At 36.3% G+C, this 17,357-nt stretch overlaps 2 protein-coding genes across 2 annotated transcripts; one reads left to right on the top strand and one right to left on the bottom strand.

Annotated features, from left to right (window-relative positions):
- Positions 1–328: 328 nt before the first annotated feature.
- Positions 329–3,880, bottom strand: LOC112058478 (mesoderm induction early response protein 1). The gene has a single exon (XM_024099342.2). The coding sequence runs from the start codon at positions 3,655–3,657 to the stop codon at positions 2,467–2,469; it is 1,191 nt and encodes a 396-aa protein (XP_023955110.1). The 5' UTR covers positions 3,658–3,880; the 3' UTR covers positions 329–2,466.
- A 423-nt stretch (positions 3,881–4,303) lies between these two features.
- Positions 4,304–16,777, top strand: LOC112058479 (transmembrane protein 87A). The gene is made up of 11 exons (XM_024099343.2): positions 4,304–4,619; positions 5,835–5,895; positions 6,101–6,195; positions 6,654–6,821; positions 7,401–7,547; positions 8,116–8,291; positions 10,061–10,168; positions 10,866–11,084; positions 11,993–12,113; positions 12,995–13,142; positions 13,691–16,777. Exons 1-11 carry the CDS (start codon positions 4,527–4,529, stop codon positions 13,906–13,908), a joined length of 1,554 nt encoding a protein of 517 aa, XP_023955111.2. The 5' UTR covers positions 4,304–4,526; the 3' UTR covers positions 13,909–16,777.
- The last annotated feature ends 580 nt before the right edge of the window (positions 16,778–17,357 follow it).

The following is a 17,357-nucleotide window of genomic DNA, read 5'->3' as shown; positions in this document are numbered from 1 at the left end:
TTTAGTCGAGTACGGACAATTTTTGGATTTACCTACCGCCCTAAAATTGTTCGTACTCGATTATAATAATGAAGTACGGCTTAAAGAGGGAGGGGATCAAAGTATGCGTCATTTATGATTACTCCATAGATAAGATTACTCTATATGAAGTTTAAAAACTAGGTATATTCAATGTACTCATGTACTTTAATGTTCAAGAGCTACCTCTTAGAGTATTAGATATTGATATTATTTTTAGCATAGTTCCACTAAGCTGCTCAAATACAATGGCAATTTCAAGATAGGTATAGACCCCGGCAAGTGGGAATTTTAAAAGGAAACCAAAATACCTTGGGCATAACTTGCAGTTTATTCTCAATAGATATATAATTTACACCAAAATACTTTCTTGCTTTAGATGTTTTCAAGTGCAATTTGAGTATAAAACCAAGTAGCAGTCTGTGACTACTGACTGGGTTTTATGCATCCTTTTCAGTCTTAAAATTAAATTTAAGTATTTAAAAAATATTTTAAACACATGAATTTAATAAAATCATCCTTTTTAATATAAAAAATCACATCTTAACTGCTTTTTAATGGTCTAAATTCGGTACTTTGCACATAAAATGTAAATTAAATATGGGAATCATTAAAGCTTACAGTTGATATAATAAAAGTTTTATTTATACCATAAATAGTAGAATTAAAGTCAAACAAAATTATTAATTATTAAATGGATAAGTAGGTAGGTTTTAAATATATGTACATTTTAAATGAACTGATATTATATAATTATTATTATCAACTTAGATAGTTTAAATACATATAGATATGTATTAAAGAAATGGTATATTTTGTGATCTGTTTGCATCAATGCCTTTACCACTGGATCAAGATTCCATACATCTTCAGGATTAAAATAAAATAAAATGATTGAGATGATGGAAAAACGTAACTAATAAAAAAAACATAAAAAATAATAATAACAACAGAAATTGTGTTGTTACATTATTAGTAATGGAAGTAATAAAATTAGAAATCACTGAATTTAAGTGAATAAAATCAGTATGTATTAAAATTAATTAAACCTAAATAAATATTTTGTTACTGAGACATAGCTCAATGTTTATTATTATCATTAGTCCATTCAAGTGTGATAGCAAACTAAGTAATAATATTAAAATGGAAAGCAATCTCTGATTTCTTTGTAATATTCAAATTCGCAAAAGCCATAAATTATAGAAATTTATGAAATAATATAATGAGTTTAAAAATGCATGACATTCCATGGTATATAAAAAATATATTTACAGTGACTACTAAATCTATTGGAAGCAACTTTTCATTTGTAACCTTACATATTATGTACAAGATAAGGCACCAGGTGCAATTCTCATCTGAATAATTTGTCTAGTCTAGTCTTTAGACTACAAGGTTAAATAGATAAAAGCAACATGTCATAGTTTCTACTTTCACATATAAAAAAATCTTTATCTAGGATTATTAGCCAACTTGCTTGTATATTGTTGATAGCCACATCAGAGGGTAACTGCTAGACCTGTGCCAATTTTGAAAATATATATTCATAAAGTAACTCAAGCTTGGCATTGAATCTACTTCTTGGTTCCTAGGTCAAAATCAGAGGGGTTGTCAAAATATGATTGGTATTGGTACAAATGAAAAGTTATACTTCAATATGAATAATATCAAATAGATATTATATTTTTTGTTGTGGCTAATGCTCAAACATCTAGACATGGGTGTACTTTGAGTAACCTGCCATCCCTAGATTATTACATGGGCAGTACTTGTGTACATATAGTTATGTATATATAAGGTATTTTTTAAATTTCGCTAAAATACTTATAGTACAAACAAAGTATTCATTCATGATCAAACTTCTTAAATGTTGTATTTCAATATTCATGGTGAGTCAGACTGTATTTACTATATTTTATATTTTTTAACAAGGCTAACCATGGTAATAGGGTGTTTTCCTTACACCCATTTCCAGATTTTGGTGTTTGAGAACTAATATGCCCTCTGAAAACCTCACAGTTCACCAACTCTCAATGAATATATCACACAAAGTTTATACAGTATAGTCATGAATAAATATTTTGTTCCTGGGCCCAAAAACTTGTTATACTAAATTATTTTATTTTCTGCCAGCTAAGGCCAGAAGCGAGGTACACCCATGTGTCTAGTATACATTCTGTAGCAACATTTTATAAACATTGCAATATTCAAAACACCTCCAAACTAGTTTTCCCTTATTCACAAATATAATATAATAAAATATATATTTTTATTTAGTATTTACATTGTACTGTCAGTATATAAAACAAAAAAATGTAATCTTAATATTATGATAGCCTTGTAATAATTAAAAAATTTATGAATAAGGGACAAACAGCTGTAAACAAGTATAATCTTAAACAGTGCATTCTACACAACATTGTTATGGCATAGCCAAAAATACATGTATTAGGAAACCAAGTCTGGCTCTGGATCCTCAGTAGAAAGTGTTCTTGGGGGAGTTGTGTGGGTGTTTAGTTGTGAAAATACCTCCTTCTCCCCCAACGCTAATGGATCTGGTTGTGTGGCAGGTGAGGGAACATACACCATCATCTGTGAAGGTGAAACGGGTCGCACCATACTAGGACCAGTTTGTTCTTGCTCCTCCAGAAATCTGTCCATGTAATCCGTGTGACCAGGGTGTAAGGTATATTTTTTCTTTTCTAATCGAGTTTTGTTTGCAAATATGTCATGCCTTTCTGTCTTTTTCCAAATATAGTAAAACTGTACTAATTCACCAACAGACCTTGTCCGCACTTTCTGCTGGCGAATGAGGTGGAAGTCTTTACCGTGAATTTTAATGCCATTCTCAAAGTTCCTGCATTCTTCCTCTGACCAAACGCTGGCATGTGCAGGTGTCTGAGCGGATATTCTTCGTCTTCTCAGAGCCTCTTCTACATTATGCCCACATTGTTGCAGGAGGAAGAGTGCTTCTTCATCATCCCTCAGCTGCTTACCCTTAGGTACTGCATCAATACCAGTAGTCGAGTTCATAGCACAAATTTTCCTCATATAATCCTCAATAACCTTTTCGTCAAGAACACTTGGGTTCCACAATAATTTGTCTTCATTTTCATAGGGAAGGGCATCATCATAACTACACAAGCCCTCTGGTATACCAGCTTGGAAATCACTACCTACCATAATAGTCTTTTTCCAATCTTCCTCATCAGGACTATAATCATAGTCATCCTCTTCTTCAGAAGGCGGCCTCGAGCCAGACCTAAGGCACCGTGTGGCTTCAGGACTAGCAGTTTCACTGTAGAGTTGCTGTAACGCAGATTCAGTTTTCTCATTCTCCTCAGGCACCACTTCTGGTGGTTGCTCTGCGATCGGTTTATCCATATTTTTATTGTAGCCGTACAGAGCGAGTAGCTCCTCCAAAGGCATATCACCTTCCCGCTGCAGACTGTTCAGTTCCGCTTTAGGGTCCTGGTGCTCGCCTGCCGCCAAAGCTTCTTCCTCGTCTAATGTTCTCTCGTCGTCCTCGTATTCATTTACCATCATAGTAGCAGGAGGTTCGAATAGGGATTTGTCGTTTCCCACGTCCATGCTAGCATCGTGTTCGCTTACACTGGCTACCAGTGCACAATCTGACATGACTACCACCAACTATTACGAGGAATACGTTTCCAAAACATGACAACGAATCTGTGTTTATACATTTACCTCATGTTGTACGATTTTAAAAATTGTGTGTTGTATCACTATTTTTACACATTTTACCTTTAAAAAAGTAAAATGCGATGAACAAAACAAAAATATTTTGACAAGGAACCATCAACCAACCACAATTGCCATAGAGTCACACTCACAGACGAATGACAACCGGCTTGCATTGCATTGTGGCGCAAAATAGCATAGATAACACAAACTTTCAAAATGTCAAAAATGTCAAGTGTATAATTTGTAAGGTTTCATTTCGTCATAACTCATAATCTTCCATCTAAATCTAATCGACACGAGCGAGATGAACTGTGCCCAGTTGGCACAAATGAAAGCCATAAAGAAGAATTGAATTGAATTCGTCCACATAAATGCCTTTAAATATAATATAGAGGCCGATTCGATTCCTGTGCGAATCTTCATTTGTAGTCTGTGGTGCGAATTCACCATGAGACTTCACGTTACGCTACGCCATGTTACGGGGCGTTATCACAGGAAGCGTGGATAAAAAGTAATAATGGTACCATCATGACCATGACCATGACCCTTGGAGTAATATATTCTTTGTTCGGGTGTTGCCATAGTGAGGATGAGTGACAGTGAGATCATGAGATGATGAGATGTCAATTGAAGACAATTCTCAATCTCAAACGTCAAATAATTCAATTTGTCAAGCTTGTCCTCAATTTGAAATGCTTCTTGAAAATGTTTTCCCACTACAATAAATAAAAAATAATGCCTTGGATAATAACTGAAAACGACGAACATTTTGCAGCTGCTCCGCGTTGAAAGGCGTAGTTAAAATGTTGCGATGTGTGATTTTTGTGTTTTTAACTATATTCAAAGTAGCGCTTAGTTTTTCGGACGTCGGAAATTGGATTTTACCTCTAAACGGGGTAAGGATATTTGTTTTGAAACAGTTGTTACATTGGACACGCATTGTTAACATTGATTATATCTAAAATTATAAGAATTTGCAAAATATAGGTATATATGTATCATTTTAAGTGTAGTGAGTCATTTGTTAGTTAAACCCAAAGTGGTAAGATAAAATGCCTATTACTACAGATATACATCATAGTAGAGTTCATTTATCGCATTTCCCATATTATATTATATTTTTTATGGTTACATGTTGATAACATCAAAATGTGTTGTGAATATTATCATCCTGCTACAGGCCACTATCTGTGTTTCCACTTTAGATTTAATTTAGAATTTTACTCTCTACACAAGTTCGTGGATCTGATTGAAGAAAGAATAGAAAAGAGCAGTTGGAATCTATGAAATAGTATTTAACTGATTACAGCATTGTCGTACTAGTTCTAGCTCAACCGTAAGAGCGGTCGGACTCATCACTGAGGGGTGGTGGTTCAAACCCCGCCCCATTGGTCTATTGTCGTACCCACTCCAAACACAGTCTTTCCAGGCTAGTTGGAGGGGAATATAGGTCATATTTAAAAAAGATTTGGCAAATTTTTTAAAAAAAAATGAAAAAAAATTATCAGCAACACATCAGTAGTTCAACAGTAAATGTACCAGATTCATCATTTCATCCCCGTATCATAGTAACTCATAACATATTCCTCTAACTAGTCAGTAGTTAGAGGAATATGAAAATATTGGTCATATATAAAAATATGGCAAATATTATCTGAATTAAATAAAAAAAATATCAATAGCTTAGCTCTACAGTTAAAGGGTGGACACAACATTGACACTGAGATATCATTGATCCCCATTGTCGGAATATTATAGTATTCCTGATACCCATCCCTAACATAGATTTCATAATAAATACTTGGCTGGAGGAGGAATATTTTTTTTTTAACATATTTTATTATTAAATGCGATATCCAGCATAGCAAACCTGTCGCTATAATATAAGTATAACTACTTACTTATATACATTAACACTCAATACAATAGAATGACAAATAAAATATATAAATTAAAACTAAGAATTACACAGTATATTAAATTTATAATAAATAAAATAATTATAATTTAATAAGCATGGTTAATATTAATAAGCATCTACTTAACCAATTTTTTTCAAAAGATTGATATTTGTCTATAAAAGTGCTCTAAACTTATATTTATCATTTCAGCTAAGTTGTAATTTTACATTAGCCAAGTCACTATTTAAAGAGTCACAGTTAATAATTGCATGTAAGTATTAGTATTATTCATCTATACTATTATTTTAAAAAAGGAAAGATTTGATTGTTTCTTTGCATTGAGTAACAAAATTTGATCTAAATTATTACATAATTTGTTACATACATTTTGCAAGATATAGATATGACATAATACTTTAAAGCCAACAAGAAGATATTCCGTTTATAAATCCAATTCTATTGTTTTTTTTTTACAGTGGGTTGTGATGTCACAGTACCAACAAACATAACAATTGCGTACACATGGGGACCTACTCCATGTTCACCAGACTATTTTCACTATTTCGAAAAGGTTTGCTCTTACTATTATTTTCTATATGCATTTCATTAACCATTTCATCTTAGATCTCATCATTGCTTTCCTTCATATATTACACTAGCGGACACCCGCGACTTCGTCCGCGTGAAACTCGATGTAAACTTTCAACTACCCCTACCCTACCCTATCCTACCCTAACCCTACCCTACCCCTACCTTTTCCTGATTTTTTTGTTGCTATAAACCTCACGGAGCCCGAGACCTTTCCAACGAATGCAAAATCGTGGAAATCGGTTTGTGCATTCTGGAGTTATAGCGTCAGGAAGGAAAACCCGATTTATTTTTATATAGTAGAAGATTAAAAAAAAAACATATCATTGGTCTCATGATTGCATAAATTTAAGTCATTCAGCTCAAAATCTTTCAGTTCCAAAACATTTTGTTTACAATTTTACACAACTATTTCCTCAATAGTAATAATTTGTATTATAGCGAATAGTGGATTGCTCCGACACTCTAGAAAGTGCAGCATACGACACTAACAACAACCCAGAGCTCACTGTGGAGACATATCTATGCAATGGCAAAGATATTTTGTACTTACACATTGACAAGGACAAGTCACCCAAAGGCAAGAAAGATGAGAATGACGTGCAGCCAGTAAGTGTGATATTTAGAAGTTTTAATTTTGATTTTTAGGTTTTTTTATCATCATCATCATATCAGCCAAAACATCCACTGCATAGGCCTTTTGTAGGGTCTTCCAATCATGACGAACCTGTGCCGCCTGCATCCAGCAAATACATGCGAGTCGCATGAAGTTGTCAGCCCACCTGGCGAGAGGTCGACCAATACTGTGCTTTCAAGTGAGGAGTCGCCATTCCAGTACCTTGGGACCCCAACATCCATCGGCTCTTCGAACTTTAGGCCCCGCCAGTTCAACTTCCGACTCGTTGAGCTATGTCACTGACTTTGGTTCTTCTGCAGATTTTTTCTAAGAATTTTTAGGCAACCTACTTGCAATGTATTCTCTAACATATTAGATTTCTCTTGTGAAGGTGGTTTCTAACTCAGATCTTAGACTATTTGGAAAGAATCTACCTTCTGGACTAACAGTGAAGGAGTGGGTAAAATTTTTTTTATTTCAACACTATTGTGCAATCAGCTGCAACAGCTTTAAGCAAATTGCTTGAGGATACTTATTAATGGCATGCAATAATTAAATAAATTTAATTTTAGAGAGCGCCTCTTCGTACAGTGGATAAAGAAGGCATATATGAACTGTGGATGTCAGCACAAAGCGATAAGAAATTTCAAGCCACACTGCATGTTGAAATGGTTGCCCCTTCAGGATACCTCTCAGCCGCCATATGGCCACTTTTACCGGTAATTCATTCATTTAACCCTATATTAGTTGCACATTTAAAAGTAACTGGAATGTTCATGTGTATTAGATATGTAAGTATAGGTTCTGGCTACTAAGTTGAACCAAAATGACAGTTGTCTTTGTAGGTACAACTATTAGCAAATGTTTAAGCACATCCCCTGTTGGTTGTACATTTGTGTTCAACCGTACACCGCTTACACCCAAAAAATTGTGCATGTGGCACTCTGCCATATAAAATTGTGATTAACTACAAATGAATAAGAATCCTATATCTCACAGATTAAGGTCTGAATTTGCTTGCACTATAGTTTTTCGGCGTGATGTGCGGAGTGTACACCATGCTATTTAAAATAATGATGATCTTACTGCTGTCAACTATAAAGAAAAAAGAATCCTATATCTCACAGATTAAGGTCTGAATTTGCTTGCACTATAGTTTTTCGGCGTGATGTGCGGAGTGTACATCATGCTATTTAAAAGAATGATGATGATCTTACTGATGTCAACTACAAAGGAATAAGAATCCCATATCCCACAGATTAAGGTCTGAATTTGCTTGCACTATAGTTCTTCAACGTGATGTGCGGAGTGTACACCGTGCTGAGCGCGGTGTGGTTAGCGGTGTGCGCGCTGCAGTGGCGAGACCTGCTGCGCATCCAGTACTGGATCGGAGGTGTGGCGCTGCTGGGCATGATCGAGAGCGCCACCTATTATGGCGTCTATTCTTCCATTAACAAGGATGGGTGAGTGCACCTTTTTTACCTTTTTGATCTGCCCCATAGGCAAAGATGCTTCAGCCCAAGGCTCAGCCGGTAAGTGTACACATCTATACTAATATTATAAAGAGGAAAACTTTGTTTGTATGTTTGTTTGTTTGATTGTAATGAATAGGCTCAAAAACTAATGGACCGATTTTAAAAATTCTTTCACCATTCGAAAGCTACATTATCCACAAGTAACATAGGCTAAATTTTATTTTGGAAAAAAATAGGGTTCCATAAGATATTTGGGTTTTTCGGACACAAGGTGTAAAAAATCAACCAGAAAAGTAGGGTAGAGGTAGGTAAGAGTAGGGTAGGGGTTGCAGGTTTTACATCGAGGTTCACGCGGACGAAGTCGCGGGTGTCGGCTAGTCAGTAGATAAGCGTACACTTCCTACTAATATTATAAACGCGAAAGTTTGTATGGATGTTTGGATGTTTGTTACTCTTTAACGCCGCTACTACTGAAGCGATTTGGCTGAAATTTGGAATGGTAATAGATTTTACTCTGGATTAACACATAGGCTACTTTTTATCCCGAAAAATCCATGGTTTCCCGAGATTTGCAAAACTGATGATTTTGATAATATGAATGTTTGTGACTCTTTCACGCCTCGACTACTAAACCGAATTAGCTGAAATTTGGTATTGAGATATATTAACACATAGGCTACTTTTAATCCCGGAAAAATCAATGGTTCCCGAGGTATTTGTGAAAAACTAAATTCCCCGGACTAAATTCCGCAGACGAAGTCGCGGGCATCCGCTAGTTACAATATAAGTTCACTTGACAATCTTGTTAAAATAAATATGCTGTTGATCTAAAAATTGACTAATGGTTTTTTTTTTGTTTTCTCAGTTGTAAAGTACCAATTTGGTACGTCATAAAATTACGATCTAACCTACTTATGTGACTAATTAGTAATTTAACTTTAACCTAAACTCATAATATATTATTATTATAAAGACTTTAATGGTGAGCGAATATGTTAAGCTTAGTCGCTATGTCGTTACTATAGTGCTTAGCAGACTCAGAAGTGGATAATAAAAATAAGAAAACCAATGTCGAACAAAGGTTATGATTCACAATATTTGTCAGCACAACTTAATTAACAAATCAAACTGTAACCAAAACAAATAATGGAAGAGAATGCCCTATAGTGGAATCACGAACTTGTGATTGTTGTATGTAGGGTTAAGGGATCCCTTGACAGTTAACTAACACCCCCTTTTCCACCCAAGTCACTCCCCGCCTATCCCAAGTAACCCATAAAGAATTACACAACAAGAAATATGGACGGCTCGAACGCCACGAGCATACTGAAGCCGACCGTACGACGAGCGCCTTATACCGCAAGTCGTTCCCGCCAACCGATCGCTACCCCTCTCTAACTCCCTACTCCTTACGGAAACAAGACGCGCCACCTAGCGTCGGCACGAGCCAACACGAGATCGAGCGACGTCATATCTGTCTCAGACTACAGTACAGTACAGTTATAACCTTGTGGTAATGATTATTACCAAATGACCTCTCTGAATGAATAGTTTTATTTATTTCTTTTTAAGAAAAATCAACAGCGTTACCAAGAATAAAATTATAACTCCTGTATGTTACAGCCAATTACAGATTTTTCTTACTTAAAACATCTGATCAAAAGGAAATAATAAAAAAAATATATAAAATAAAATAAAATAAGTATTAATAATAATAAAAAAAAGTTTTGTTTTAAAGTTGTATCTATTGTGGGCAGGTTCTTCAGTTCCGAAATATACATGTTCGCGGAATGGATGTCAGTAGCTAAGCGGGCGCTCGCGAGGATGTTGGTCATCATTGTCTCGCTGGGATTTGGTATCGTCAAGTGAGTATGTGTGTTTGTTCATGTTTGTCATGTACATTTTGAACCATCAATACAGCTATCTATAGTATAAAAGGTATCGTGTTAGTAAAGAAGGTACACACCATATATTTATTTGAATTATATGCTCGGAATATGTATTAATATTACTACAGCATTTCTACATCTTTACAATAAGCCCTGCACGCAAAAAACACATGATCGGGTTACCTATTACAAAATTTCAGCCTTCGCCACTGGTACACACTATATAGAACTTAAGAATGGCTGGACCGATTTGGCTGAATATTGGTGGAGAGGTAGCTAGTATAGGGATATGGTTGGGTAAGGGTTGGTTAGAGGCAGGATAGGTGTAGGTTAAGGGTAGGGTTTAGTAGGAGAATATGTATAGGGGTAGGGTTTTACGCGAACAAACTTGCAGGCATCCGCTAGTTTGTTATTATATTTTACATTGTAATTTAAAAATAATGGTGATTAAATTAAAGCTAGGAGAGTGCTAAATTCACCTTGGTTTGCGAAGAGCCCACAACAAATTCTGCCAGGTCTTCTTTTTTCTTTATTTTATCACAATTTCAAAATTTTTACTATAATCAAGTACCCAGGTAATAGTGTATTTATTCCCAAGATTTGAACTTTGAAAACCTTGAATTCATAAATTGATTACTGTTCTTTTCTATTTTAATTTATTATTTTTATCCAGGCCTCGCCTCGGCCCGGCGTTACAACGGGTGGTGGGCACAGGACTCTTATGGGGCCTGCTAGCGGCCATCGAGTCCTGGCTGAGGCTTCACCACAAGGCGGAGGACTCGAACAGGGACTTGTTGCTGTCGGAGGCGCCACTGTCGCTGTTGGACAGCGCCATCTGTTGGTGGGTGTTCGTGTCACTCGCGCACACCATGAGGACGTTACAACTGAGAAGGTAAATATTTTTTTTTTAAATATTTATTACGTATAGGTTTTTCTTTATTACAAGTTGTAATTGTTATTATTTGATATTTTTTGTAAAATTATTAGTATTTCGGCGTTCATCATAGAATTTCAAATCGGTAGCCCAGTATCCTAGGATGGGCCTTGAACTACTCTACGGTGGGCCCAGCCCACCCAGCCCACCCGGTATATACGCCTATGTACACCGTGCTATAGTCTGACAAGTACGTTGATAACACTCCCATAATATGCGGGAGACGGGGGGAAAGACTGTGTGGGTGTGAAATCATGCGTGCGGGGGTTACGCACAAGTTACGTGTATCAGTCGTGGGGTTTTCATTCATCGCTACAGCCGCCTGCAACATCAGTTTTACGTACGAAGTTGCCAAGCTATAGTTTCGCCGTCTGTAAGCCACTACATTTATTAGTACAATACAAGAAACCCCTTGACAATGTTAAAAATGAGCTCAAGCTAATTGACATGCTAGCGAAAAAAAAAAATTAATTTATGAAAAAATTCAAACATCCTGTTTAATTCTGTTTTCTAAGCATGAATGTCATTGAACCTTGACCTAGTTTAGGCCAAAGTGAATGACCTCAGAGTTTCAGAATAGCATAGTTAGGTGTTTGAAAATACGGGATGCTTTTAAATAATAGATTTATGTAAGAATGTTACAATCGTTAGTAACACTAATGGATAATACTCATTGGGTACATTATATGGAATTTCGGTTGAAGACAAAGGAAACTTTACAGTGTATTATTTATTGTATTTGTCTTTCTCTCGTCTCGATATAATATTGTATTGAGGCGCACATTTTAAGTGTCAGTTGTGATATCGAATCAGAAATCGATTAAAAATAAAAAAAAAACATGCATTGAAATACATTCTTATTGCAGGAACACGATAAAGCTGTCTTTGTACCGGCACTTCACTAACACGCTGATATTCGCTGTGATCGCGTCCGTTATATTCATGGTGTACTCGCTCAAGTCTTACCGGATCATGTATTGCATCACGGTGAGTATATCCCTTCCTTAGAGTAGATAGGAGCTTATACCCATCACGCTGCTTCAATACGGTGTGGCGGGCACATGATGACGAAGTTTGGTTATGTGATATTTACTATCAGCAATGATTATTTTATACTATAGATATACGTGCCACCGCGAAAAGTGATCCGAATTTAGCAACTACATTATATATTTATGTATATATAGTTTTGAAACTTCCTAAACACTCAACTCAACATTGTAGACAATATTTAGGTATTATGTGTTTAAATAAATTTCGTCGTTTAAGCGACTAAATGACAGTTATGCACATTTGTTCGCATCAGTTTTGATGCGTTAGTGCCCTATCTCTAGTATAAAATATCATCGACTGTATCAGTTATCTGATATCTGATTTTTGGAAATGTATTTAATGTACAGAATTGACCTCTACAGATTTATTATTCTTCTTCTTAATCGTACACTCTTGGCAGAGTGGTCGTTGTTGCAGCGATGAGAGACGCCTTCTGTGCAATGCTCCTCCACTTTTGGCGATTGGCTGCATTTTGAGTACACCCCACCAAAGATGACTGTGTAGCAGCCTTAACTAAATCCGTCCAGCGGGTTGGAGATCGGCCTCTGGATGTTTTGCCTTGGACTTGCCCTTGCACTACCAACCGTTCTATAGAATCATGATTTCTGGAGATGTGTCCAAAGAACTTTAAGACCCGTAAAAGCACAGTTGACGAACGCCTTTCTTTTATCTTAATTTTAAGATTTTTTAGATTTATTATAAGTATAGATTATTTCTTCCGATTTTTTTATTATGTCTTTTGAATATGATTTATGTTTCATTTGATATCAAATTGTTGTGATGATATGAATGATATTGTCGTTGTTGTGCCGCAGGAGTGGAAGGACGTGTGGGTGGACGAGGCGTACTGGCACATCCTGTTCGCGGGCGTGCTTGCCGTCATCATGGTGCTGTGGCGGCCCACCAACAACAACCAGCGCTACGCCTTCACGCCGCTGCTCGACAACGCCGAGGATGACGACGGTATTTTTTTTTTATTCTTTACAAGCTAGCTCTTGACTACAATCTCACCTGATGGTAAGTGATGAGGCAATCTAATATGGAAGAATATGGAGGAGATGGTCCAAAATTGTATGGAGCCCGTTATCAGTCATTGTACCCTGGCGGAAATAAAAGAAGATATTTTTTTTTTTAATTTTTTGATTATACAAATCTACGAATTTGCTTTAATTCTTTCGATATTATCTCCCAAGAAATGCAACATTATTACGGGTAATAATGGCGGATAGATGACGTTTTCAATGCATTAATCGATTTGAGGTTTGCTGTCAATTGTCATGTCACAGTTGCTCTGTGGGCGCCATCTTGATATAACTCAAAAACTTGGGTTTTTATTTTATTTATTTCTTTTTATTTAGATTTATTCACTTTTATAAATTTTAATAAATTCCTTGTATTTTTAAAATTTTAACGATACGGGGTACAAGAGTTGACCTAAAATGGACCATCTCCTTTGATATGAGTCAACTACCCTATTCATCAAAACCAACTAAATTCCACATTCATTACAGAAGAGGAGGAACAATTCGTCAACAACGCGTATGGGGTCAAAATGCGTTCGACCAACATCGAGAGTCCAGACACACAAAGGGAACCAGAACAAAACACCAACACCCTGGACTCTGACCTTCGTTGGGTTGAAGAGAACATCCCCACCAGTTCCCTACCACTACTGGATTCAGATGAGGAAATCATTAACACAAAGTTCGAAGTCTCCAAAATGCAGTAATTGAGATTGTTTAAAGTAAAAATGAATTCCCTTCCACCATTTGCAATACATACAAAGTAAATACACGGACAGACTAATAAATTGGATGTATGGATTCATTGTTAATTATAGGATGGTGCGGTCAACATGTATAGTTCGACTTTTTTTTTTGACTACAATCTCACCAGATGGTGAGTGATGATGCGATCTAAGATGGAAGCGGGCTAACTTGTTAGGAGGAGGGTGAAAATCCACACTCCTTTCGGTTTCTACACGGCATCGTACCGGAACGCTAAATCGCTTGGCGGTATGTCTTTGACGGTAGGGTTGTATTAATAAACGCCGTGCTAGTTTCGCCGCCCTGCCATTTATAAGTCCAATACAAGAAGCCCCTTAACAATATTAAAAATGACCTCAAGCTAATTCATATGGTAGCAAAAAAAAAATTATGAAAAATAAACATCCTGTTTAATTATGTTTCGTAAGTATGAAGTCATTGTACTAGTTTAGGCTATGCCCGCCATTGACGATCAATTATTCTCACGTTTCTGCAGCACCCACGAGTATAACTGATCGTGTATTGGTCGCTGCGTGCATTACGACTCGACTTATGAAACGTCTTCGCTGCAGAAACGTGGGAATAATTGACCGTCAATGGCTGACTTTAAAGTGAATGACCTCTGGTGTTTGAAAATGCAGGATGTTTTAAAATGAATATTGTTACAATCGTACTTTGTTTTTTGGAGTTTACTTAAGAATCGATTATGTCGTTAATCAGAATGAAAAAAAAATGGGCAATAAAATTTTATGAACAAATGACAGCGATACGTTTTTGTGCGCAACCTATTTTGCGCACTTTTCACCGTGTGCTGCCGACAGCGTGCACATGCGTGCGCCGCGGCCTGCTGCACCTCGGTTGCGCACCTTTCACTTATCAGTCCATTCGTGCGTCGGAGCTGACGCACACTTTTTTATATATAATAACACTTAGGGATAATATACATTGGGTACAATAAGTTGGATTTTGGTTTAAGACAAAGGCAACTTCACGATGTATATGTATGTATGATTGTATGGTAAAATGTATGAAAAATGACAAATAATCAATAATCATAATTCATAATTGATTAAAGTACCCTCATAATGTACTTCATTATGTAATATGTATGTGACACAGTACAATTACAGATTCGCCAATACTTTGACATAAAATACTTTTATAGTTTTAGTGAATTAAGTTAATTTTGTAAATATTAAACTTAGTGATTGCAATTATCTATAACACAGTTGTTTGTAATTACTCTTTACTACTTACTTACTATTACCTGGCTGGTTACAATCTAAATAAATATATAAAAGCGAAAGGAACACATCACGATATCTAGAAAACCGCTGGACGTACAAAGTTGAAATTTGGTAGGGACGTAGTTTATAGTTGGTAGACGTCCGCTAAGAATGGATTTTGGGAGGGCCATATTAAGGAGGTCTAAAAGCGAACGAAGTCAGGGCCAACCGCTAGTAGGTCAGATGAAATGTGTAATTAGTTACGTCAAACTTTTTGTCACTGGCACTTGCTACTCGCACCATCCTACAACGAACACTATTAGAGTGCGTGCAAGGTAAGCTGCGCGCGACAATTATGTTAGCGTTAGTGATCTCTTTTACCCGCCAAGAAATGGATAGAGATAGACGATAAAATGGTGGCAATTTTGATTAGTTCCGATTTTGGCCACGCGCAAACTTATCGTGCGCTCACTCTATAGTCTGGCAAGTTCGTTGATGACACTACTATGATATGCGAGCGACGGGGGGAAAAACTGCGCGGGTGTGAAATGGCGTGCGGGGAATTGAGGTACGTCAGTCGTGGGTTTTCATTCATCGCTACACGTCCCTCGGCCCGCGCGCAACATCGGTTAGTGTTATGAACGAAGTTGCCAAGCTATATCCAGACTATTAATTGACATATAAGTGCAAATGACATACATATAAACATAGCTGGGCACCGTTAATAAAATAGTTAACTTCGTTAATCGTTAATCCGCTACCAAAAAAAGTTAGCTTCGTTAAACGTTAAAGCGTTACATTCCGGAAGAATTAACGCAAGTTAACGTTAATCCGTTAATATGACTGTAATACTACATTTTTATATCAATGTGTGAGATCACCATTGAAAAATAAGGATGAGCACTGGGGAAAAGTGCCATAATTTGTTTTTAGTTGATTTTATCTATATTTCACATAAATATAGTAATTTGTTGATTTCTTTGAAAAAAAAATCAGTCATCATTTCTCACTTGTCTGAATCTGCTTTTCGCGTTGCGCGGTAAATAGTAGGCATTGAAATAACGATTAACGGACTTCTGTATATTAACGGAAGTTAACGTGTCCGTTAACATTTATAAAAGTTAACTTAAAAGTTAATCCGTTACTCAAAATGTTAACTTCGTTAATTAACGATTAACGGATTAACGAGTTAATGCTCAGCTATGCATATAAAGAATATTGGTATGTGTATTGGTCATTGGGGCCTCGAACAAAATATTTATTTATGATCATATTGCTCAAATTTTGTGTATATGTAATGTAATATTCATGGTGAAATAATATGAAAGTTTTAAATTATTAGGCTCAGCACGTTACAGAAGCAAATAAATGACGAAAATTCCTTTATTGTATATTAAACCAAAAAATAAATATTTTTTTCCTGTTCCCATTGACGAAAGAAATACGGACTTGTATTTCTTCTCACAGAATTCAAACCGCAGTTTCGTGTAGGGACGTTCAATTTTAGATTAAACTGTCTCTGCCTAGTGTTGTGTATTATATTAATTTATGTCACTGTGATTATGCGTTTTATTTAATAAAGTTAATGTTTCGTACGCTTACAGTAGTTATGATTTTTTTGTTTTACAACCGACATACCCTAACCCTTTTAAACTTTGATCATTAAGCGCCTAGACTAGGCGCTTAATGGTCCAAGTGTGTACTTATCTGGGTTTGTTTATATGAAACGAAATGAAAGTACCTCTCACAAACCTAAAACTGGTACTAAATGGTAATCGTTATGAGCTAGTGGATTTCCACTATTAGGCAAAGGGCAGGAACTTCCAAACACCGAGGTGTCTTGAGCTGCAAGCATCCAGCTGTTATCTGATTGAATGCTAATATAATCATTGTCAACCCATATTCGGCTCACTGCTGAGCTCAAGTCTCCTCTCAGAATGAGAGGGGTTAGGCCAATAGTCCACCACGCTGGCCCAATGCGGATTAGCAGACTTCACACACGCAGATAATTAGAAAAATTCTCTGGTATGCAGGTTTCCTCACGATGTTTTCCTTCACCGTTTGAGACACGTGATATTTAATTTCTTAAAATGCACACAAATGAAAAGTTGGAGGTGCATGCCCCGGGCCAGATTCGAACTGACACCCTCCAGAATCGTGATATAATATAATCGTAAATAAATAAA

The sequence above is a fragment of the Bicyclus anynana genome, chromosome 9 (assembly GCF_947172395.1).
Source record: "Bicyclus anynana chromosome 9, ilBicAnyn1.1, whole genome shotgun sequence".
Classification (NCBI taxonomy): Eukaryota; Metazoa; Arthropoda; class Insecta; order Lepidoptera; family Nymphalidae; genus Bicyclus; species Bicyclus anynana.
The sequence above is the reverse complement of the archived record's forward strand: the minus strand, read 5'-3'. Positions and strand labels throughout refer to the sequence as shown.

Coding starts and splice junctions, on each gene's coding strand:
- LOC112058479 (XM_024099343.2), top strand. CDS start 4,527: ATGTTGCGATGTGTGATTTTTGTGTTTTTAACTATATTCAAAGTAGCG. Junction 4,620..5,834: donor GGATTTTACCTCTAAACGGG/GTAAGGATATTT, acceptor TTATCATTTCAG/CTAAGTTGTAATTTTACATT. Junction 8,292..10,060: donor TCTTCCATTAACAAGGATGG/GTGAGTGCACCT, acceptor TATTGTGGGCAG/GTTCTTCAGTTCCGAAATAT.
- LOC112058478 (XM_024099342.2), bottom strand. CDS start 3,657: ATGTCAGATTGTGCACTGGTAGCCAGTGTAAGCGAACACGATGCTAGC.